This window comes from Elephas maximus, chromosome X, assembly GCF_024166365.1.
Source record: "Elephas maximus indicus isolate mEleMax1 chromosome X, mEleMax1 primary haplotype, whole genome shotgun sequence".
Lineage (NCBI taxonomy): Eukaryota > Metazoa > Chordata > Mammalia > Proboscidea > Elephantidae > Elephas > Elephas maximus.
This window is the reverse complement of record NC_064846.1, coordinates 122,841,768-122,865,805: the sequence shown is the minus strand read 5'-3', so window position 1 is coordinate 122,865,805 and position 24,038 is coordinate 122,841,768. Positions and strand designations below refer to the sequence as shown.

At 46.6% G+C, this 24,038-nt stretch overlaps 1 protein-coding gene across 3 annotated transcripts; it reads left to right on the top strand.

The window, feature by feature from the left end:
• The first annotated feature begins 10,844 nt into the window (after nucleotides 1–10,844).
• Nucleotides 10,845–21,870, top strand: GATA1 (GATA binding protein 1). Of its 3 annotated transcripts, none has more exons than XM_049872473.1 (6): nucleotides 10,845–10,921; nucleotides 18,193–18,431; nucleotides 19,119–19,496; nucleotides 19,602–19,747; nucleotides 20,563–20,688; nucleotides 21,365–21,870. In XM_049872473.1, exons 1-6 carry the CDS (start codon nucleotides 10,917–10,919, stop codon nucleotides 21,734–21,736), a joined length of 1,266 nt encoding a protein of 421 aa, XP_049728430.1. In that variant the 5' UTR covers nucleotides 10,845–10,916; the 3' UTR covers nucleotides 21,737–21,870. The 3 variants fall into 3 exon arrangements, with proteins under 3 accessions (XP_049728430.1, XP_049728432.1, XP_049728433.1); XM_049872475.1 differs by lacking the exon at nucleotides 10,845–10,921 and adding an exon at nucleotides 14,025–14,107; XM_049872476.1 differs by lacking the exon at nucleotides 10,845–10,921 and adding an exon at nucleotides 17,459–17,599.
• Nucleotides 21,871–24,038: the final 2,168 nt, after the last annotated feature.

Genomic DNA, 24,038 nt, shown 5'->3' with positions numbered 1-24,038 from the left:
GAACCCCAAGTTCTCTATAACTCACATCAGACCTTCAAGGGCCAGCCCAGATGATAATACCTCCTCATGGAAAGCCTTCTCTGGTCTCACTCCCGGATATTTAGCACTTTCTACCTTAGCGTCTGTCAGGTCCAGACTTGTCTCACTTTGAGGCCCAGCTCCTGACCAAGTAGGTGGTCAAGTTCCCTCTGTTTCTGTCCCCACTACCACAACACCATCACTCATTCAGTCAACTAACAAACATATATTGAGCACCTACTGTGGGCTAGGCCCTTTTCCAGGCTTTGGGGAGAAAGTGTGTTGAACAAAAAAAGATAAGTGTATCTATGTTTGTAGAGCTGCCATTCTAGTGGAAGAGATAGAGAATAAATTGTTGTTGTTGTTGTTGTTAGGTGCTGTCGAGTCGGTTCCGACTTATAGTGACCCTATGCACAACAGAACGAAACACTGCCCGGTTCTGTGCCATCCTTACAATCGTTGCTATGCTTGAGCTATTTGTTGCAGCCACTGTGTCAATCCACCTCGTTGAGGGTCTTCCTCTTTTCTGCTGACCCTGTACTCTGCCAAGCATGATGTCCTTCTCCAGAGACTGATCCCTCCTGACAACACGTCTGAAGTATGTAAGACGCAGTTTCGCCATCCTTGCCTCTAAGGAGCATTCTGGCCGCACTTCTTCCAAGACAGATTTGTTCGTTCTTTTGGCAGTCCATGGCATACTCAATACCATGGTATACTCAAAACTCTGACACACACCTTTCCTGACTTTAAACCAATCAGTATCCCCTTGTTCTGTCCGAACAACTGCCTCTTGATCTATGTAAAGATTCCTCATGAGCACAATTAAGTGTTCTGGAATTCCCATTCTTCGCAGTGTTATCTGTAGTTTGTTATGATCCACACAGTTGAATGCCTTTCCATAGTCAATAAAACACAGGTAAACATCCTTCTGGTATTCTCTGCTTTCAGCCAGGATCCATCTGATATCAGCAATGATATCCCTGGTTCCACGTCCTCTTCTGAAACCACCCTGAATTTCTGGCAGTTCCCTGTCAATATACTGCTGCAGCCATTTTTGAATGATCTTCAGCAAAATTTTGCTTGCGTGTGATATTAATGATATTGTTCTATAATTTCCACATTCGGTTAGATCACCTTTCTTGGGAATAGGCATAAATATAGATCTCTTCCAGTCAGTTGGCCAGGAAGCTGTCTTCCATATTTCTTGGCATAGACGAGTGAGTACCTCCAGCGCTGCATCTGTTTGTTGAAACATCTCAATTGATATTCCATCAATTCCTGGAGCCTTGTTTATCGCCAATGCCTTCAGAGCAGCTTGGACTTCTTCCTTCAGTACCATCAGTTCCTGATCATATGCCACCTCTTGAAATGGTTGAATATCGACTAATTCTTTTTGGTATAATGACCCTGTGTAGTCCTTCCATCTTCTTTTGATGCTTTCTGCATCATTTAATATTTTCCCCATGGAATCCTTCACTATTGAAACTCGAGGCTTGAATTTTTTCTTCAGTTCTTTCAGCTTGAGAAACGCCAAGCATGTTCTTCCCTTTTGGTTTTCTATGTCCAGCTCTTTGCACATGTCATTATAATACTTTACTTTGTCTTCTCGAGAGGCCCTTTGAAATCTTCTGTTCAGTTCTTCTACTTCATCAATTCTTCCTTTTGCTTTAGCTGCTCGACGCTTAAGAGCAAGTTTCAGAGTCCCCTCTGACATCCATCTTGGTCTTTTCTTTCTTTCCTGTATTTTCAGTGACCTCTTGCTTTCTTCATGGATGATGTCCTTGATGTTATTCCACAACTCGTCTGGTCTTTGTTCACTAGTGTTCAATGCATCAAATCTATTCTTGAGATGGTCTCTAAATTCAGGTGGGATATACTCAAGGTCGTATTTTGGCTCTTGTGGACTTGCTCTGATTTTCTTCCGTTTCAGCCCCTGGTCTTGTTTTGACTGATGATATTGAGCTTTTCCATTGTCTCTTTCCACAGATGTAGTCAATTGGATTTCTGTGTTCTGTCTGGCGAGGTCCACGTGTATAGTCGCCGTTTATGTTGGTGAAAGAAGGTATTCGCAATGAAGTCGTTGGTCTTGCAAAATTCTATCATTCGATCTCCGTCATTGTTTCTATCACCAATGCCATATTTTCCAACTACTGATCCTTTGTCTTTGTTTCCAACTTTCGCATTCCAATCGCGAGTAATTATCAAAGCATCTTGATTGCATGTTCGATCAATTTCAGACTGCAGCAGCTGATAAAAATCTTCTATTTCTTCATCTTTGGCCCTAGTGGTTGGTGCATAAATTTGAATAATAGTCTTATTAACTGGTCTTCCTTGTAAAAACCCAGAGGCGTATGGATATTATCCTATCACTGACAGCGTTGTACTTCAGGATACATCTTGAAACGCTCTTTTTGACGCTGAATGCAGCACCATTCCTCTTCGAGTTGTCATTCCCAGCATAGTAGACTATATGATTGTCCAATTCAAAATGGCCAATACCAGTCCATTTCAGCTCACTAAGGCCTAGGATATTGATGTTTATGCGTTCCATTTCATTTTTGATGATTTCCAATTTTTGTAGATTTATACTTCGTACATTCCAGGTTCTAATTATTAAATAGAAATAAATAAGATATTGAGTATGTTGTTGTTAGCTGCCATTGAGTCATGGGATCCCCATACACAATGGAAGGAAATGCTGTTCCGTCCCCATGATCAGTTGGGGATGGGACCATCGTGATCCACAGGTTTTTTTTTTTTTAATAATATTTTATTGTGTTTTCGGTGAAGGTTTACACAGCAGTTTAGATTCCCATTCAACAATTTCTACAGAAGTTAATCAGTGACATTGGTTACATTCTTCACAATGTATGAACCCTCTCATTATTTCTGTTCTGATTGTTCCATTATCCATAGGATTTTCATTGGCTGATTTTCTGAAATGGATTGCTAGGCCTTTCTTTCTAGTCCATTTTAGTCTGGAAGATCCACTGAAACTTGTTCAGCATTATAGCAACACACAAGCCTCCAATGACAATGGGTGGTGGCTGGGCTTCAGGTGCATTGGCCATCAATTGAACCTCCCACGGAAGACAAGATTTCTACCACTGAACCACCACTGAGCCATTATTAAGTATGTTAACCCGTTGCCGTCGAGTTGATTCTGACTAATAGAGACCCACTATGACAGAGTAGAACTGCCCCATAGAGTTTCCAAGGAGAGCCTGGTGGATTAGTACTGCCGAACTTCTGGTCAGCAGACCTAGCTCTTAACCACTACACCACCAGGGTTTCCATTTTAGAGGATGATAAATGGAGAAAAAGAAAACATGGAAAAAAGGGAATGCAGATAAAAATTGCTGGAGCCATTTACAATGTTTAATGGGATAAACGGCCAGGGAAAGAGAGCCTCACTGCACAGTAGAAACTTGAGCACAGACCTGATGAGGGAGCCACACAGATATCTGGAGGAAGAGCAGACCAGGCAGAGGGATCAGCCAGTGCAGAGGCCCTGAAGTATGAATGTGCCTGGTGTGTGTGAGGAACAGCAAGGAGGTCAGTGTGGTTGCGGCAGAGTGAGTGAGGGGGAGAGGAGTAGGAGATAGGGTCAGAGAGTGGCAGGGGACAGATTGTGTAGGGCCTTCTGGACCATGGTGAGGACTTTACTCTGAGTGAGGGAGTAGCCACAGGAGCATTTTGAGCAGAGAGGAGTGTGACCTGACTTAGATTGTAACAGGGTCCCTCTGGCTGATGTGAGGAGAATGGACTGCAGGGATGAGGGTGGAAGCAGAGGGACCAGTGAGGAGGAGGCTACTGAGTGGTCCAAGAGAGCAATAACAACAGTAACAAGGAAATTGATGAGAAGTGGTCATATTCCAGAGATATTTTGAAGACAGAAACTGGATGAGATCACCAAGACAGAAGATGTCAGCTAGAGACATTTAGAGTTCTGAAACAAGAGGAGGAGCCAGCAAATGAGATAGGGAAGGAGGAAAGAATTTCTGAGTGAATAAGTGATGGGTGAAGGAGATTGTATGAGAATCTCTTGAAAGAGACCCTAGCTTTGTGGTCTCTAAACAGTCCATGGAGGGTGGCTCAGCCAGGCAATATGAGCGAACCTCCAGGGAGCCCCAAAAGTGCTGGGAAAGTTCATTGGCCTACTAACATGTTTGGTGCTTCTGTTCTACCTCCTAGTTCTTTGCATAGTGCCTAGGTCTTAAAAACTTGCAAGCAATTATCCAAGGCTCAACAACTGGTCTCTTTGCCTGGAACAACAGAGGAAGAAGGAGAGTCAGGAATAGGAGGACGAGATGAACAAGTGCCTCCTTTGCCATGAGACCAGAAGAACTGAATGATGCTTGGCTACCATTACTGAACATTTTGATCAAAGATTTTATAGAAGAATCCTGATCAAAAGGGGGAAAATGCAGAACAGAATTTCAAAATCTCATGGAATCCAGAATTTCTGGATCCGTGGAGGCTGGATGAACTTCCAAAACTATCGTCCTGAGATAATCTTTGAACCTTAAACCAAAAAATGTCCCTTAGGTCTTCTTAAAACCAAACAAAAGTTTAGCTTAACTAGTAAAAATTACTGCCTTGAGCATTATACTCTTTTAAGAACTATCTATATGGGATCAAATTGACAACAGCAACTGGAAAGAATAGATAGGAACCTTAGGTGGTAGCGATTTTATGTTAATGGAGGAAGAACAACTGAGAAAAGGAGGGTGAGAATGACTGTACAACTCGAAGAATGTAATCAACGTCACTGAATTGTACATGTAGAAACTTGAATTGGTTTATTTTTTGCTGTGTATATTCTCAACAACAACAAAATAAAATAGTTATTTTTTTTAAAGTGCTGGAAAGAGAGTAAGTGTGAGGATATGAGTTTCAGCATGTGAAAGGCTTTCCCTGGTGGCGTAGTGGTTAAGTGCTATGGCTGCTAACCAAAGGGTCGGCAGTTCGAATCCACCAGGCACTCCTTAGAAACTCTATGGGGCAGTTCTACTCTGTCCTATAGGGTCACTATGAGTTGGAATCAACTCGACGGCACTGGGTTTGGTTTTTGTTTTTTTATAGCGGGTTTGCTACCTATTTTTTAAAGATAGCTTGCCTTGGACTCAGCAGTTATATACCTGGAAATAGATTATTTATGGAAGGATGGGCGGATGGGTAGATGGATGGATGAATAAACCTGTGGGCAGATGGGTGAATGAATGGACAACTGGGTGGAGGGGTGGTTGGATAGATGGTTGGGTGGAGGGGTGGATGGATGAATTACAGACTGATGCTTCCTGGCCCCTAGAGAAACTCCTTCACATGTGTGTGCACAACCATTGCTGTCAAGTCTATTCCAACTCATAGGGACCTTATAGGACAGAGTAGAACTGCTCCACAGGGTTTCCAAGGAGTGCTTGGTGGATTCAAACTGCTGACCTTTTGGTTAGCAGCCCAGCTCTTAACCACTGTGCCACCAGGCCTCTCGTGTATGCACAGAGAGGAATATGGGTTTGTAAATTGTAGATTTGCTTTAATAGGAAAAAATTTAAAAAATCAAATGCCCAATTAGCAGATGAAGGGTTAAACCAACTGTTTAACAAACTGTTCCACGGAATAATACTCAGCAATAAAAAGGAATGAACTTATGAGGTCAGTATTACCCTAATACCAAAACCAGACAAAGATATCACAAGATAAGAAAACCACAGATCAATGTCTCTTATGAATATAGATGTGAAAATCTTCAACAAAATACTAGCAAGCTGAATCCAGCAACATATTAAAAAGATCATACACCATGACCAAGTGGGATTTATCCAAGAAATGAAAGGTTAATGTCATAGTTAGAATTGTGTCCCCCCCGCCAAAATATGTGTTGAAATCCTAATCCTTGCACCTATAAATATAACCCTGTTTAGAAGTAGGGGTTTTCTTTTGTTACGTTAGTGAGGTCAAACCAGAGTAGGGTGGGTCCTAAAGATAATCATTTCTGAGTTATAAAAGGAGAATAGACACAGAGACACACACAGGGGGGCAGATGGATGCCAAGGAACATGAAGGAATGTCAAAGATCACCTGCAGTCACCAGAAACTAAGAGAGATGCTCACAAAAGGAATTGACGTGGCTGAGGCTCTGATTTGAACTTTTGGCCTCCAGAACTGTGAGAAAATAAATTTATGTTTTTTAAAGCCACCCACTTGTGGCATTTCTGCTAACAGCAGCACCAGCAAACTAAGACATAGGAAAATCAATCAATATATAATGTACCATTTTAATAAAGGACATGATCATTTCAATAGATGCAGAAAAAAAAAATCTAACAAAATCCAATACCCTTTCATACTAAAAACAAAAACAACACTCAACAAACAAGGAATAGAAGGGAATTTCCTCAACCTGATAAAGGGTATCTACGAAAAACGGATAGTTAACATTATACTTAATGGTGAAAGCCTGAAAGCTTTCCCCTGAAGATCAGGAACAGGACAATATCCGCTGTCAGCCCTTGTATTCAACATTGTATTGGAGGTTCTAGCCAAGACAATTGGGAAAGAAAAAAAAGTAAAAACCACCCAAACTGGAAAGGAAAAAGCAAAACTATCCCTATTTGCAGATGATATGATCTTGTACATGGAAAATCTTAAGGAATCCACAGCAAAACTATTAGAGCTAATAAACAAGGTCAGTAAGGGTGTTGGGTAGTAAGGGTCAGACACAAAATCAAAACATAAAAATCGATTGTATTTCTATCCACTAGCAATGAACTCCCTCCACTTCAATAAGGTCAACTCTAGTCTGAGGAGGCAGCTCTTCCCCAGTCGTATTTTGAGTGCCTTCCAATCTGAGGGGGCACTGGTGGTGTAGTGGTTAAGAGCTCAGCTACTAACCAAAAGGTCGGCAGTTCAAATCCACGAGCCACTCCTTGGAAACCCTACGGGGCAGTTCTACTCTGTCCTATAGGGTCGCTATGCGTTGGAATCCACTCAACGGCCATGGTTTTTTTCCCCCCCAACCTGAGAGGCTCATCTTCCAGGACTATCCCAGGCAATATTTTGTTGTTTTCCATAAGGTTTTCATTGACTAATTTTTGGAAGCAGATCGCCAGGCCTTTTTCCTAGTAGAAAGGTATTTGAGATGTCGGTGGCATAGTTTCCAGCATCATAGCAACACATAGGCCACCACAATATTACCAGCTGACAGACAGGTATAAGGGCATAGCATCCACAATACACAAATAACTCTTGCAACTCAACAATAAAAAAATACAATAAAAAATGTACAAAGGATTTCAGTATACATTTTTCTAAAGAAGATATACAAATGGCCAACAAGCACATGAAAAGATGCTCATCATCATTAGTCATTGACTGGAACCTGTTGCCGTCGAGTCAGTTCCAATTCATGGTGACCCTAGAGGACAGAGTAGAACTGCCCCACAAGGTTTCCAAGGAGTGGCTGGTGGATTCCAACTGCCAACCTTTTGGTTAGCAACTGAGCTCTTAACCACTGCGCCACCAGGGTTGCTCATTAGTCATTAGGGAAATGCATATCAAACTACAATATGATACCACTTCACACTCACTAAACTAAAAAAAAGCTCAAACCCGTTGCCGTGGAGTAGATTCCAACTTATAGTGACCCTATTGGACAAAGTAGAACTGCCACATAAGGTTTCCAAGGAGCATCTGGTGGATTCGAACTGCCGACTTTTGGTTAGCTGCTGTAGCTCTTAATCACTGCGCCACCAAGTCTCCCACACTCACTAGGATTGTTATATCAAAAAAGGAGACTATAACAAGCATTGGAGAGGATGTGGGCAAATCTGCTGCAAAAGCCCTCTTTAATGCGTTAAAAAGGAAAGATGTCACTTTGAGGACTAAGGTGCTCCTGACCCAAGCCATGGTATTTTCAACCCTCTCATATGTGTGTGAAAGCTGGACAATGGAAGACCAAAGAAGAATTGATGCCTTTGAATTATGGTGCTGGCAAAGAATATTGAATATGCCTTGGACTACCAGAAGAACAAAAAATCTGCCTTCAAAGAAGTAAAGCTAGAATGCTCCTTAGAAGAGAGGATGGTGAGACTTCATCTACTTTGGACTTGTTATCAGGAAGGACCAGTCCTTGGAGAAGGACATCATGCAGGGTCAGCGAAAAAGAGGAAGGCCCTCAATGAGATGGACTGACACAGTGGCTACAACAATGGGCTCAAACAGCAACAATTGTGAGGATGGCACAGGACAGGGCAGTGTTTCATTCTGTTGTACATAGGATCGCTATGAGTCGGAACCAACTCGAGGGCACCTAACAACAATAATACATTGCTGGTGGGAATGTAAATCGATATAGCTGCTGTGGAAAACTATTTGGCAGTTTCTTAAAAGTTAAACATAAAATTACCATATGACCTAGTAATTACACTTCTAGGTGGAAGAGTAAACATATGCTCAAAAGAAGAAACTAGTCTGCAGGACAAACAGTCTACATGAACCATAGCCTCATCTACCCTGAGAGCAGAAGAACTAGGTGGTGCCTGGCTACAACTGCAACTGTTCTAATCCAGGCCACAATAGATGGACCCTGATAAAAATAGAATGGGAGAAAAATGTGAAACAGAACCTCAAATTTCTTTAAAAAACAGAGCTACTGGACTGGTCGAGACTGGAGGACTCCCAAGATTATTGCCCTGAGATACTCTTCAAACCTTGAAAGGAAACTAACCCTGAGGTCACTGGTAGCTAAATAACAAATTGGCTCAAAAAATAATGAATATCACCTGTAAGTACCATGCTCCTTTAAAAAATCACCTGTAGGAGACCAAATGGTCAACAATTACTTTAAAAAATGATAAGAATGTAAGAAGGCAGGGAAACTAGATTAATGGAAATGGAACAACCAGAATAGAAAAAATGAGAATGTTCACACACTGTGAAGAATGTAACCAATGCCACTGAACACCTTGTGTAGAAATTGTTGAATGGGAACCAATTTGCTGTGTAAACTTTCACTGAAAACATAATACAATATTGTTAAAAAAAAGAAAACATGTCTACACAAAAACTTTTACATGAATGTTCATAGCAACATTATTCATGGTAGCCAAAAAATATCCATCAACTGATGAATGGGTAAGCATAATGTGGTATTTCCATACAATAAAATATTATTCAGTCATAAAAAGGAATGAAGTACTGATAGTTGCTACAACATGGATAAATCTTGAAAATTTTTAGCAAAGTGAAACAAACCAGTCACAAAAGATAGTATGATGCCATTTATATAAAAGGTCCAGAATAGGAAAATCCATAGACACAGAAAGTAGACTAACGGTTGCCAGGGAATGGCGGAAGGGTTGAGGGAAGAGGGATTGACTGTTTTTGGGTACAGGGTTGCTTTTTGGGGTGACGAAAATGTTCTGGAATTAGACAGATGGTTGTACAACCTTGTGAATATACTAAAAACTAAAAACTGCTGAATTATACACTTTAAAAGGGTGAATGTCATGGTATGTGAATTACATCTCAATTTTTTAAAAAAGGAAGAAAAGAATGAACTATTTATTGGTAGACGCAACAATGTGGATGAATGTCACAGACATTATGTTGAGCAAAAGAAGCACATACTGCATGATTTCTCTATATGAAGTGCAGAACCAGGCAGAAACAGTATCATCTGTTGTTTGTGAATACATAAAAACCAGAAACCAGTTGCTGTTAAATCAGCCCTGGCTTATGGCGACCGTGTGTGTCAGAGTGGGACTGTGCACCATAGCGTTTTCAGTGGCTGATTTTTTGGAAGTAGATCACCAGGCCTTTCTTTCGAGGCACCTCTGGGTGGACTAGAACTTCAAATGTTTCACTAGCAGCAGAGTGCATTAACCCTTTGCACCACCCAGGGACTCCTTAAATATGTAATAATGGAATAAAAATATGCATGGGGAAGATAAACACCAAAGTCAGACAGTGGAAGGAGAAAGGGCAATAGAACTCAAACAAGAACTTCATTACCTGTACTACCTGTATTTCTGTATCTGTACTATCATATCTCTTTTAAAAATGATCTGAAATGAATAAGGCAAACTATTAATGTTTGACAAAAAAGCAAACCAAACCAAACCCATTGTTGTCGAGTCGATTTTGACTCATAGTAACCCTATAGGACACAGTAGAACTGCCCCATAGGGTTTCCAAAGAGTGGCTGGTGGATTCGAACTGGTTAGCCCCTGAATGCTTAACCACTGCACCACCAGGGCTCCATGTTTGACAAAGGAAATGCTTATTATAGTCTCCTTTATACTTTTATGTACTCTTGAACTAAGTTATTAAAAATCAATTTGGTTCTGGGGGCTAATATTTGACTCCTTGGCCAGGCTTTGGTTGATGGTTCTCTTGGTGCTATTGACACAGGGGTGAGTAGGACTCTGTTTCCACTCTGGTGAACTTCACAGTCTGGAGTAGGCACAAACAGTCCAAATGCCATGGGCCTGGGCCAAGCAAGCTGTGGGACCCCTGAAGATGCTGGGAGGGAGGGAGCCAGTCAGGAAAGACTTCCAGGAGGAGAGAACATTGGAGCTGAATCTCAAATGGAGGCGGACAAAGAGGAGGCAGCTGGCCTGGACACCCCACCCCCAGCCTTGGTCTCCCCCAAAGCCTGGCCTGGTCCCGCTGATTCCCTTATCTGCCCACTCCCAGCTGCCTCCCTGCTGGCTGAACTGCCTCTGCAGACTTCTGGGCCTGTGCCCTCTCCACTGGGATGGGGGAGGGAATGGGGTGAGGCCTGGCCTCAGAGCCTTGGGGTTTTTGGCAGTCGATGGAGGCAGGGCCCTGAGGAACCCCACTCCCCACCCCTTACTTTCCTTCCTGAGTCCTTTGTCCTCTCCAGGAATGAAGAAATGGGGTGAGTACAGCGGCCAAACCCTGGATATGCTCCCCTCCAACCTGCCCTTCCTTATGAGAGCAGATTGCCCAACCTCTCTCCCAACATTGCAATTGTTGCTTCTAATAATAAGAATGATGATGAGAGTTACCATTTACGGAGCACACCATTTATGGTGTGCCAGGCAGGCCCTGTGCTGAGTGGTTATATTCCATGTGCGTTCTGTGATTATACCCATTTTTAAGGTGAATAAACTGAGGTTGAGAAGGATGGCTTGCCAGGAATCATGCAGCAAACCAGTATTAAAGTTGAGACAAGAACTCAGGGCCTTGGACAAACATCTTCATTTCTCTGCATCTACTCTCGATTTGGAAGATGGGGACAATTACACCCACCGATACTACAAGGCCCTGATAAGAATGGGATAAAGTGCGTGGTGGGCACTTAGCACAGTACCTAGCATGCAGCCATCGCTCAGCAAATAATACTGCTGCTGTTATTATGTTAGTGTTAGTATCAGAATTAGTATTAGTGTTATTATTGTTGTCGTTTGAATTAGAATGAATAATAATTAGTTTCAGAATTAGTGTTTTAGTATTATTAATAATGGTATCAATATTAAAATTAGTATTAGATTACTATTAAAATTAGCATTAATCTTAGTATCAATATTAGAGTTAATATCATTATTAAAAACCCAGTGCTGTCGAGTCGATTTCCACTCCTAGTGACCCTATAGGACAGAGTAGAACTGCCCCATAGAGTTTCCAAGAAGCGCCTGGCGGATTCGAACTGCCGACCCTTTGGTTAGCAGCCGTAGCACTTAACTGCCACTCCACCAGGGTTTCCAATATCACTGTTAGTAATCAGCAGAATTAGTATTAGTATTGGTGTTAGAATATCATTGGTATTGGTACTAAATCAGTACTAGTGTTAGTAAGAAAAGGCCAAGTACACAGTCCAAACCAAAAACCAAACCCAGTGCCGTCAAGTCGATTCTGACTCATAGTGACCCTATTGGACAGGGTAGAACTGCCCCATAGAGTTTCCAAGGAGCACGTGGCGGATTTGAACTGCCGACCCTTTGGTTAGCAGCCGTAGCACTTAACCACTACGCCACCACGGTTTCCAAGTGCACAGTAGGTACTCAATAAATGAATAAGATACATAACACTCATTGAGATTTCAGTTTCAAGACTCATTTAGTCTCCCACATCACCCTATTAATTATTATTGTTACCCATTTTTACAGCTGAGGCACTGAGGTCCAGAAGGTATAGTAACTCACCCAGGGTCACACAGCTAGTAGGTAGTAATGGCAGTCTATGGATGAAGATGGGCTGGCTCTAGAATACATGTCCTGAATGAAGCCATTGCCACTTAAGTCATAGATGTCTTTGTTGTCCTTGTTCTTACTAATGAAGGCTCAGCACAGGGCGTGGCACACAGAAGGAGCTCAATAAATGGGAAGTCTTGACTTTGCTCTCTTTCCTCCTCAAACCTCCCATTTTACATATGGGGACACTGAAGCTCAGAGAGGTCAAATAAGGATGGTAAACTCCCTTTGGGGTGGGCTACAGGGTAAGCAGATTCCACTGATTCAGGGCTCCATCCTTGCCCTCTACCTCTCTGGGTCTTGGTCTCCCCATCAGTAAAACAGGTGGTCAGGAGAGCTCCCTGTCCCATGGAGCCCCAATGCCTTCACCAAGTGGTCTTCCAGCCTGCCCTATGGGGACCCCCAAACTGGACGCCTACTGTATGTATCAGATGATTTTACATGAAGATGCTGTGGTGGTTGATATTGTCATTATTGTGGGGAGGTGGTGAGGCAGGGCAGAATGGGGGGGGACTAAGGTGCAGAGGCCCAGTGACCCTCTGCAGGTCCCTCATGGCAACCATATCCCCCATCCCACCCACCCCAGCACCACTTGCCCGGGGCTTAGCCCAGCCTGCCACCTGGGGTCTCCAGAACTCCCTCTCATACTCTGTCTCTGAATGTCTTTTCTGTCTCTGCCCCCTCTCTACAACATCGTCTTTGTCTCCCTTCTCAGTTTCACCACCAGTGTTCTTAGCCTCTGTCACTTTCAGGCTTTCTTTCTCCCTCTGCCCATCTCTGTCTGTCTCTTGTTCTCTCTTTGCCTCTCTATGTCTTTAACTGTCTCTGACTTGCTCTGTGTGCCTCTCCCTCTTAGTCTCTTTCTCTCTGTACTCACTCTCTGTCTCCTTCCAGCTCTGTCTCTTTCTCTGTTTATTTGTCGCTCTCTGTGTCTCCCCATTTCCATCTCTCTGTGTACCTCTGTTTTTGTCTATCTCTCTGCCTCTCTTTCTGTCTCTGTCCCTTCAATTCTCTGTGTCTTTCCCTTTCTTCAACTTATCCCACTCCTCAAGGACCCACAGAGGAACTAACCCCAGGTTCTACCTCAGTTTCCCGCCTCCAAGGCAGCACCGTGGGTGAGAAGTTGAGGCCGTATCTTTGGGCACCCCTTGCACCCCGCCCCCACCCTAAGACAGCCTGTTACCGCGACCAACAGCCACGGTCGCCTTCATCTGATAAGACTTATCTGCTGGCCCAGGGCAAGACAGAGCTGGCGTAAGCCCCAGTGGGGTGCTGAGTGAGTGTGCCCCTGCCTCCCGCCAGACTGGGCCTGGGTCGTCAAGGTGTTCCACAGGCTTTGGTTCAAATCCCATCAAACCTCTTTAAGCCTCATTCTTCTCACCTGCAAAATGGGTACAATCACATCTCTCCTCTCCCTGTAGCTAGGATGACTCACATACATAAGGGCCCAACCTGCACCTGACCCGCACACAGTAGGGGCTTTACAAACACTCATGGAAAAGCCCAGAGAAGTCATGAAACCATATCTGCTATTTTCAGGTTATCTGGTTTCAGTTCCTTTCTCTTGGTCAGACATTGAAGTCCACAGGAGCCCAAGGCGAGTGGGGTCCAATAATACACAGGGTGGGCAGGTAGGGTCAAGAAGGACCCCCAGTGTCCATGAGGTGCCCCACAGGCAGAGAGCCTACCCCCTCCCCGGACTGCCCCACCCACTAGGGCACCAGCCACTCCCTGGAGGAGGGAGGAGGGAAAGGGGAGGGAGGGACGGAGCCTCAAAGGCCAAGGCCAGCCAGGACACCTCCTGGGATCACACCAAGCTTGAGCTCACCACATCCTCGAGGCAGCTGAACTCTCCGCATCCACCAGCCCAGGTCAGTCTTGACCCTCAAAGAGCCCCCAGCAAGGCAAACCCCAAGCCTGCTGTCCCTAACCTCATGGCTATTCTTCTAGCCTGCTCCAGGCTCCCCAACCCACTGCTGGTCCCCAAAGTATCTGCCACCTTTGAATCCCTTCACAGCTTCCCAGAACCCATCCATGTCTTTCCAACCTTAATCTCTGTCCCCAAACCTACCCCCCAAACCCCACCTCTGCCCTCACCCCCATCTACTCCTTCCAAGACATCTCTGTTCCCCCCATCCCTTAACTCTGCTCCCCACACCAGGTCTGTTTCCCCTAAATCCCATCTCCACCCTTCAAAACATGCTTTCATTTCCCCAAAACCCTATCTTGGCCCCAAATCTGATTTTCATTCAGATTCAGATTCTTCCCTGAGTTTTCCCCAAACCTCACTTTTGCTCCCCTGCCCATTTCTGCTCCTAAACCTCTTGTCTGCTCCAAGACACCCTTGTCTATGCCCCAAACTCCTTTTCTGAGCCCTCTAAACCCTAGCTCCATCCTTTTACCCCATCTCTGCCTTTCAAACCAGTATGTGTTCCTTGTGACTTCTCTCTGATCCCCCAAGACCATTTCTCTCCCCCGACCCCTGCCTGCTCACCAAAATGTCTTTGTTACTTCAAACACCAAGTCTACTCCCTCAAGTCTGGTCTGCTGCCTGAACCCTCATGTCTGTCTTCCCTAAACCCTATTTCTGCCCCAAACATGTTTCTGCCCCCCAAAATCTCATCTCTAGCCCCAAATCTTTCTCCATTCCAATTCCATCTCTGCTTCTCAAATCCTACCTGTGCTCCTATAACACATCTCTAATCATCAGCCACATTTCTGTCTGCCTAAACCCACCTCTGACACCTAAGTGTCACATCTGTGTTCACAAAACCCTTGGATTCCCCAAACTGTTCTATGATCCTCAAAATCCACCTCTGACCCCCAAACTACATCTCCAACTTCTAATCTTTAGCTCTGACTCTCAAACTTCACATCTGATCTTCAACTCCTTTTCTACTTTCCCAATGTATTTCTGAGCTTCCAGACTTGTCTTTGCTCCTCAAACCCTATACCTGCTTCTTCCAAACTTCATGGCTACACCCTAAATCTCTCTCTGACTGACTTCTCAACCCAATATCTGACCCTCAAAATCTGCCTCTAATCCCCCAGGCCTCCTACCTAACCCCCAGACTCCATCTCCACTCCCTCAGTCCCTCGGGACCCTCCCTTAAGGGCTGGGATAGGGCTGTTACCTGGGGTGAGGGGCTGGGGCTGGAGGAGGAGGCGAGGGTGCCGGGCTGCTGTCTGTTGCTGTTGGGGCAGCACTTACTCTAGTGGGGCAGCTGATAAGGAGCTTTCATATCCCCCTGCCTCGAGATAAACTTTATCTCTGTCTGGAGAGTGATAACTGGGGGTGGGGGGCTGGGCCCCTGTCATGGGAGGGGTGGGCAGCCCTGGATCCACCAAGGTGCTGAGTGCAGGGGTGGGGAAATGGGGACTGGAGGTGGTGAGGTGAGAATGAGAGGATGAGGGAATAGTGAGGATAGAGACAGAAAGAGAGCAAGAGACACAGTGAGACAGAAAAGGAAAGGAGGGAGAAACAAAAAAAGAGGTACAGGGTGACAGAGGAAAAGAACAAGCTACAGAGACAGGAAGAGAAAGGAGAAACAAAAACAGAGTCAAAGAAAGAGCAAGAGACAGAGTGACCACAGGAAAGAGACAGTGCTAGAGGGAGAGAGACCTAGGAACAGAGAAAAAGGGTAAGATAGAGATGCAGAGAGAGATACTCCAAGATAGAGAGAATCCTGGAGAGACAGATTAACAAAGAATTACAGACAGAGAGGACAGTGATGGAGGCTGAGACGGAGAGATCACAGTGAGACACCCTCCCCAGGGAGAGACAGCAGGACTCGGGCATAGAAGGGATGGTGGTGCATGCATTCACAGGCCCATCTCTTTCCCAGCGCACCTCAACCCTGGGCCTAACCCTTAGCCAGCCTGCACAATGGGTCAAGTAGGTGGGAGTTTTGAAGATAGCCTCCTACTCTATCCCTGTCACCCCACCCTACAGGCAGGGAAACTAGGCCCCTCAGATTCACAGGGTCTGGCAGGGGCAGGGGCAGGGGCAGGGGCAGGGGCAGGGGCAGGGGCAGGGGCAGGGGCAGGGGCAGGACTGGAACCCAGGTTTCCTGACTCCCCTTCCTGGGCTGTGTGCAGTGGGGTATGGTCAGGGGTGTAGGAATCATGGAAAGAAGGTCTGAGGGCCCAAAGAGAGAGACAGAGGGAAGAGGCAAACAGGCAGAAACAGAGAGTGGGAGACACAGAAAAATAGACGGAGATAGAGAGAGATGTTCAGAGATCTTTGAGTGGAGAGGAAGAGAAACACAGGTATATAGAGAGTGTGCTAAGAAAGAGAAAGAACAAGACAGAGAAACAAAGAGACAGAGACAGAAATAAAGTGGAGAGAGATAAACAAAGAGATATAGACATGGAGAGACAGGGAAGGAAAAAACATGAGACATTCATAAAAGCACACAGAAGGAAGGCAAGATATATTGTAGAAGCATAGACAGAGATGAAGGAGAAAGAGTCAGACTTGAGAAGAAACAGAGTCAGGGAGAAAGAGACATAGAGATAGAGACACACACACACACACACACACACAGGGAAAGACAGAGACAAAGGGGGCAGAGACCAAAGTATATATCACAGGTTTCAGCTCAGCCTCTGCTACCACCTTCCATCTGGTAGATGGGTAAACTGAGGCCTGGGAATGGAAGGGACTGGAGGAGCATGAAAACAGAACTATGGCAGGGGAGAGGGTAGGGGTAGAGGGAACACCACCCACCTGGCCCCCTCTTGGAGGAAACCAGTGGCCTTGGGGTAATTTCAAAAGTTGGGCGGGGATGGCAGAGATAAGCACTGAGGGGTACTGACCCTCCCATGGAGCAGGGAGGAACTGAGGAGGCCCCCTGTCTGCAGACCCAACGGAGGTGGGGGAGGGGGGAGTCAAACAGGAAACCATGGGGTTTCTGAGAAAGTCAGAGGGCAAGATGCAATAGATAGGAATGAAGTTGGGGAGCACAGGATTGTGAACCCCAAAGACCCGGGGGGTGACCAAGGGGTCCAAGGGACCCTCGGTCTGCACCATCCCACCCCCACCCAAACTCTTTTGGAGAGGGGGGAGTACAGGGGGAGGAGGAAAATAAGAAGAGGAAGTGGGGGGGGGAGGAGAAGAGGAAGAGAGAAAAAGATGAGCAGAAAAGGAGGAGGGAGAGGAGAAGGATGAAAAAGAAGGAGGGAAGGAGAGGGAGGAGAAGGAGAAAGAGCAGGAGGGGAGGAGAAAATGAGTAGTAAAAGAGGAGTGGAGGAGCAGATGTGGAAAGGGGAAGAGGGAGATGAGGTAGATGAAAAATGAGGGGAGAAAACAAAGAAGAAAAACTGGAGGGAGAGAAGAGAGGAAGTTGAAAGACAGGAGAAAGGTGAGGGGGAGATGGGAGAGGAAAAGGTAGAGGCAAAGAAGAGGAGGGCAAGGAGGAACAGAAGGGAGGGGAGAGAATGAGAAAGGAGTGGAAAGAGAAAGGAAGGGGGAAGACAAGAGGAGAAGAAGGAAGAGAAGTTGAGTGAAAGGAGGGAAAAGAAATTCAGAAAGAAAGATGGGAGAAATGGAGGAGGGAGAGGAGGGGACAGGAGGACAAGAAGTGAAAGAGGTGAACCAAGAGAGGGAAGAAGAAGAGGAGGAGAAGGAAGAGGAGGGAAGGGATGAAAGTAGAGGAGTTAGCAGAGGGAGGGAAGAGGGGCAAGGAGAGGAGGGTACGGAAGAAGATGAAAGACAGGGAAGGATGGAAAGTGAGAGGATGGGGTAGAAGACCAGTGAGAGATGAAGGAGGAATGGGAAGGGAGGAGAGAGGAAAAGGAAGAAGATGAGGAGGAGGTGGGTAATAGCAAGGTGGAGAAAAGGAATATGGGAAAAGAGGATGGGGGTGAGGAGGGAGAAAGGAGGGAAGAAGAGAAGGTGGACAGAGGTGAGGAGAGGAGGATTTCTGTGTCTGAGACCCCCTTCCTGTCCTCACAGGTCAAACCCCAGAGGCCCCATGGAGTTCCCTGGCCTGGGGGCTCTGGGGACCTCAGAGCCCCTGCCTCAGTTTGTGGATCCTGCCCTGGTGTCCTCAGCACCAGAATCAGGGGTCTTCTTCCCCTCTGGGCCTGAAGGTTTGGACACAGCATCCTCCTCCACTGCCCCTAGCACTGCCACTGCTGCTGCTGCTGCACTGGCCTACTACAGGGACGCTGAAGCCTACAGACATTCCCCAGGTAACTATTGGGTGGCTGCTGTCTTGGCATTGGCTAGATGCTGTTGGGGTTGCCATGGAGACCTTTAAAAAAAGACCAGGTCAAATTCCCACTAGGAGTCATCTTGGAAATAGCTGGAAGCTTTTCATATAGATGTGCTGACCACTCCCCCTAGTTAAGCCCCAAACCAGAACCCAGTGCCATCGAGTCGATTCCAACTCATAGTGACCCTATAGGACAGAGTAGAACTGCCTCATAGAGTTTCCAAGGAGCGCCTGGTGGATTTGAACTGCCGACCCTTTGGTTCGCAGCCATAGCACTTAACCACTATGCCACCAGGGTTTCCTAGTTAAGCCCAGACGGGGGAATTCCAATGCTCTTCAATCTGCCATATTAGGGCAGCCATATTGAGAAGCAATATTGGAAGTATGTGGTGGCTGCCCTAGTTGTCAAGTGATCTGCGGGGCTCCAAATCCCAACAGTCAGTCATTCTGAAAGCCCATTTGGAAATGGTTGGAGCTTATTGCAGTTGCCAGAGTTACCAATGGCTGGCAACTGCTCTGGTAACCTGTGGGAAGTTTGGAAACTTGGCCACCATGTTGGGGCTGTTGGGCACGATTGCACTCTGAAGGGTGAGGTGAGGGAGGGGATCTAATACTGATCTCTCCTCTTATTTCCTCCTTCCTTCCCATATCCATCCCCTAACAGTCTTTCAGGTGTACCCATTGCTCAACTGTATGGAGGGGATTCCAGGGGGCTCACCATATGCTGGCTGGGCCTATGGCAAGACCGGGCTCTACTCTGCCTCAGCTGTGTGCCCCACCCGTGAGGACTCCCCTCCCCAGGCCCCTGAAGATACAGATGGGAAAGGCAGCACCAGCTTCCTGGAGACCTTAAAGACAGAGCGGCTGAGTCCAGACCTCTTGACCCTGGGGCCTGCACTGCCTTCATCACTCCCTGTCCCCAGCAGTGCCTATGGGGGCCCCGACTTTTCCAGTACCTTCTTCTCCACCACCGGGAGCCCCCTCACTCCAGGGACCTATTCTTCCCCCAAGCTGCGTGGATCCCTGCCCCTGCCACCCTGTGGTGAGATTCTCAAAAAGGGACAGGGAGGTTGAGGTGGGGCTGGGGTGGTTCAAGGCAAAGTTGAGCTGAGCCGGGCTCCCTCTTCCCCTCTACTCACCCCACCAGAGGCCAGAGAGTGTGTGAACTGTGGAGCAACAGCCACTCCATTGTGGCGGAGAGACAGGACTGGCCACTATCTGTGCAATGCCTGTGGCCTTTATCACAAGATGAATGGGCAGAACAGGCCCCTCATCCGGCCCAAGAAGCGCCTGGTAAGATCCCAGGCCTTCCTCACCTTATACAGGAACGACTGTTCTCACTCTGTACAGGAATCCTTGCCCTCATGCTCTACAGGAATCCCTGTCCTTACACATGTAGGAACCCTTGTCCTCATACTTACGGGAATCTACTGCTCACCATCCTACATAGGAACCCCTGTCCTAACCAAAAAAAAAAAAAAAAAACCAAACCCAGTGCCATCGAGTCGATTCCGACTCATAGCAACCCTATAGGACAGAGTAGAACTCCCCATAGAGTTTCCAAGGAGCGCCTGGTGGATTTGAACTGCCGATCCTTTGGCTAGCAGCCGTAGCACTTAACCACGACACCACCAGGTTTCCCCTGTCCTAACACCATACAGAAACCCTTGCCTTTGTTCTATACAGGAAAAACTTCCTCTCTTCCTGTGTAGAAATCCCCGCCCTCTCCTCAGACAGGAATCCCTGTCCTCACCCTGTACAGAAAACCTTGTCTTCTTCCTGTATAGGAACCCCTGCTGCAAAATAGGAACTCCTGCCTTTATCCAATACCGGAACATGGCTGTGTACAGGAACTCCTATCCTCAGCCTATCTTTAGAGGCTTCAAACGAGAACCCTTGTCCCCAAACCATACAGAAACCTCTGTCCTCACCCTTCATAGCAGTGTTTTCATCCTTGGCTTCACATTGGAATCATCTTGGGGCACTTCAAAATAACTGGGGCCTGGGACTCCTTCCGCAGATATGAGTCCTCCTGACATACTCTATGAGCCCATATCCCCCACTTCCACCTCCTCAGTATATCGACCCTCAATCCTCTCTTCCCCCAGATTGTCAGCAAACGTGCAGGCACCCAGTGCACCAACTGCCAGACAACAACTACGACACTGTGGCGGAGAAACGCCAGTGGGGACCCTGTGTGCAATGCCTGCGGCCTCTACTACAAGCTACATCAAGTGAGACTCTACCTCTCTGAACCTCCCTTCTCTGCCTTCCCTGTCCTCACACTTATAGGAACCCTTGTCCTCATACCATGTTTCCCCGCCTCATTCTGAACCTCCTCTGCCCCTCATAACCCCTCTTCCCTTTTCCTTTCTCCCTTTTTTCCCTTCCCTTTTCTTCTTTCTCCCCCTTCTTTCTCACTCTCCTGCCTCCCTCTTTGCTTCCCTTTCTCTTTCCTCTTCCCTTCTCTTTCTCTCCTGTCTTCTTCCTCTCTTTTTCTCCTCTCTCCTTCTTTCTACCTTCTCTGTTAGCCTTCCTCCCTCCTCCCTTCCTTATCTTCTGCCGCCCTTCCACTCCCTCCTCTCTTATTCCTCCTTTCTGCTCCCTTCTCCCCCCTCCATCTCCTGTCTTCTTCCACCTCCCCTCTTTCCCACCTTCAGTCATCATCTAACTTCCATTCCCCTGCCCTAGACTTCAGGCAGCTCCTATCAGCCTTGGAGGTTTTCCCAAGCTCAGGACCTCACAATCTCAGGATTCCTTAGGAAAATACCTGTACCTGAGAGTACACTCCCTATTCCTTGAGCCTATTCCATATTCTTAAAAAAGCAGGGTGGAGGGGGTATGCCTGGTACAGACAATGAAAAGCAAAGGTCTAGAGTTGAAAAACACTGACGGCCTTCCTTTTGGCAGGTGAACCGGCCACTGACAATGCGGAAGGATGGTATTCAGACTCGAAATCGCAAGGCCTCTGGAAAAGGGAAAAAGAAACGAGGGTCAAGTCTGGGAGGTTCAGGAGCAGTCGAAGGACCAGCTGGTGGCTTCATGGTGGTGGCTGGGGGCAGTGGTAGCGGGAATTGTGGGGAGATGGCCTCAAGCTTGGCATTGGGCCCACCTGGTACTGCCCATCTTTACCAAGGCCTGGGCCCTGTAGTGCTGTCAGGGCCTGTTAGCCACCTCATGCCTTTCCCAGGACCCCTCTTGGGCTCACCCACAGGTTCTTTCCCTACAGGCTCCATGCCTTCCACTACCACTGCCACTGTGGTGGCTCCACTGAGCTCATGAGGGCAAGGGTGGTGTCCTCACCCCCCATAAGAACAGCTGTCCTAGCCTGCTGCAGTCTTTACAATCCAACCCTCTGGGCTCCAGACACCCCCTGGCCTGGACTTTCAAAGCTTTTGTACAATAAAATCACCAAAGTCCTGAAACTGGAGGTGTGAGTCTATGTGTGACAAATAAATTGCAGTGTCAGGTGGTGTGTGTGCCAGCATCTGTGGTTATTTAATGACAGTCTATGGCTATAATGTACAATTGAGGAGACAGTGCATGTGAGGCTGTGTAGATGCATATGTAATACTTCATGAGTACAGGCTATGACATGTGATTGTAGCAATCCATGCAGAACTGCATGAGACAATGCCCAGGTTGTGTAGTATGACATGTGCATCCACACATCATGATGAAAGACAGCATGGGACTGGCCATTTGTCTGTGAGGTTGTGACTGGGTGTGAGGCTGTGTGACACTGGGTGGCTACAAGAGGCAGGGTACGGAGGAGTGTATGAGAGGCTGTGAGATAGCACTTGATGAAGAAATGTGTGTGGTCGTACTTGTGTGATTGTGCATGACTTTGGGTGATCTTTGAGATGGTGTGACATGACACTATATGTACTGGGCACAAGAAGACGACCAATATACATTTTTTGAATGTTGAACAAGAACTGGATATGATGGTCTGTGGAGGCCTAACAGTGTGACTGTGATGGTCTGTGTGTCAGGATGTCTTTGTGGGTCTGGTAATGCCAGTATTTCTGTGCAAGTGTGTGTGTGTGTGTGTGTGAGCACATCATGTGGCGTATGCCCATGTCAAGAGTGTTCCTGAGTGGCTGATGATGTGAACAGGTCTGTGCACATCTGTTTGTGGATTGAATTAACATGTATATTTTCAGTCAGTGTAAGTTAGGGACCCTCTTCTAAGAGACAAAAGACATGTTCAGGAAAGAAAAAGGGGGAAGGGGTGGGCTGGAATGGTAGCCTTCAAGATGGTCAGAAGGCCAGTGCTGGGCAGTGGAGTTGTCAGTGCATCATCCTGTCACTCATCTCTTATCTCTTGGCCCAGTTCAGCCTGCAGCCCTGTGGGAACTAGGAGAGAGAGGAGGAGATCGGGAGGGCAAAATAGCCTTTGAAGGTAATATTTAGACCCTGGTAGGTGGGGAGCTCCCCACAATCCCAACTCCCTCCCCAATACACAGACTCATTTGGGTGAATTGTTCCACCCAAAGTGGAATCTGCCTTTCAGTTTAACAAACACTTCCCCGGTGGTACAGTGGTTAAGAGCTATGGCTGCTAATCAAAAGGTCAGCAGTTAGAATCTATCAGCTCCTCTTTGGAAACCCTATGGGGCAGTTCTACTCTGTCCTATAGGGTCGCTATGACTCGACGGCAACAGGTTTGGTTTTTTGGTTTTACATGGGAGCATACTCGTAGACAGGTAATATCCTAAGCCAGACAGGTTCAGAGGCCACATAGCTGGTGGCAAGGGGCAGAGCCCAGCAGTCTGGTCCCAGAGTCTGTGGCTTAGCCACTCCACTGTCCCACTGCTCATAACAGCAGGCAGCACCATTTCCTGAGGGGTCACTGTGGATCAGGCAGCAGGCTGGGAGGCTTCATTTGCTTTTGTTCACTGACACCTGAAAAAAGCACTCAGAAGAAAGTATACATGTACTCATTAATGAAAAATTGAGACTTTGATGAGTAACTTGCCCTGACCATACAGTTTAAGGAATGGATTTTGGATGGGGTGACCTCCCCATAAAGTGAGTGTTGCTCACACTTAATTGGGCTGCTTCTCTTTACAGCTTCTCCTCTAGAGCCCTAGAGATGGGGATTGTGAGGCCTGTATACCCTGAACGTGAAAAGGGTTGGACCTCGGTCCAGTCCATATGATGGGTAAGGAGCAGTCCTCATAAAAACAATATTTCTTCATCTAGTAACCATGCTAGTGACTCTGAGTAGCCCATTTCAGCATCATAGTAGTCTATGCTCACTACAGAGATTGCCCACGACTGCCCTAAGCCTGTAGAAGCCTCCTGTCTCACTGCTCCACAGAAGCCCTCTCTCAGGCTCTGTAGGAAACCCTGTCCTTGTCGTGAGCAGAAATACCTCTCAGAACCTGTGTTGGCAATGTGCCTGGACCTACATAGGAAGTCCCGGCCTCACCTTGTTCAGGAACCTCTGTCCTCACCCTGTATAAGGACAGCTGTCCTAGCCTGCTATAGGAACCCAGCTCTGAAATGTCAAAAGAACCTTAGGTGATGCAAATGGTTAATATGCTCACGTTCACCCAAAGGCACCTCCGAAGAAAGGC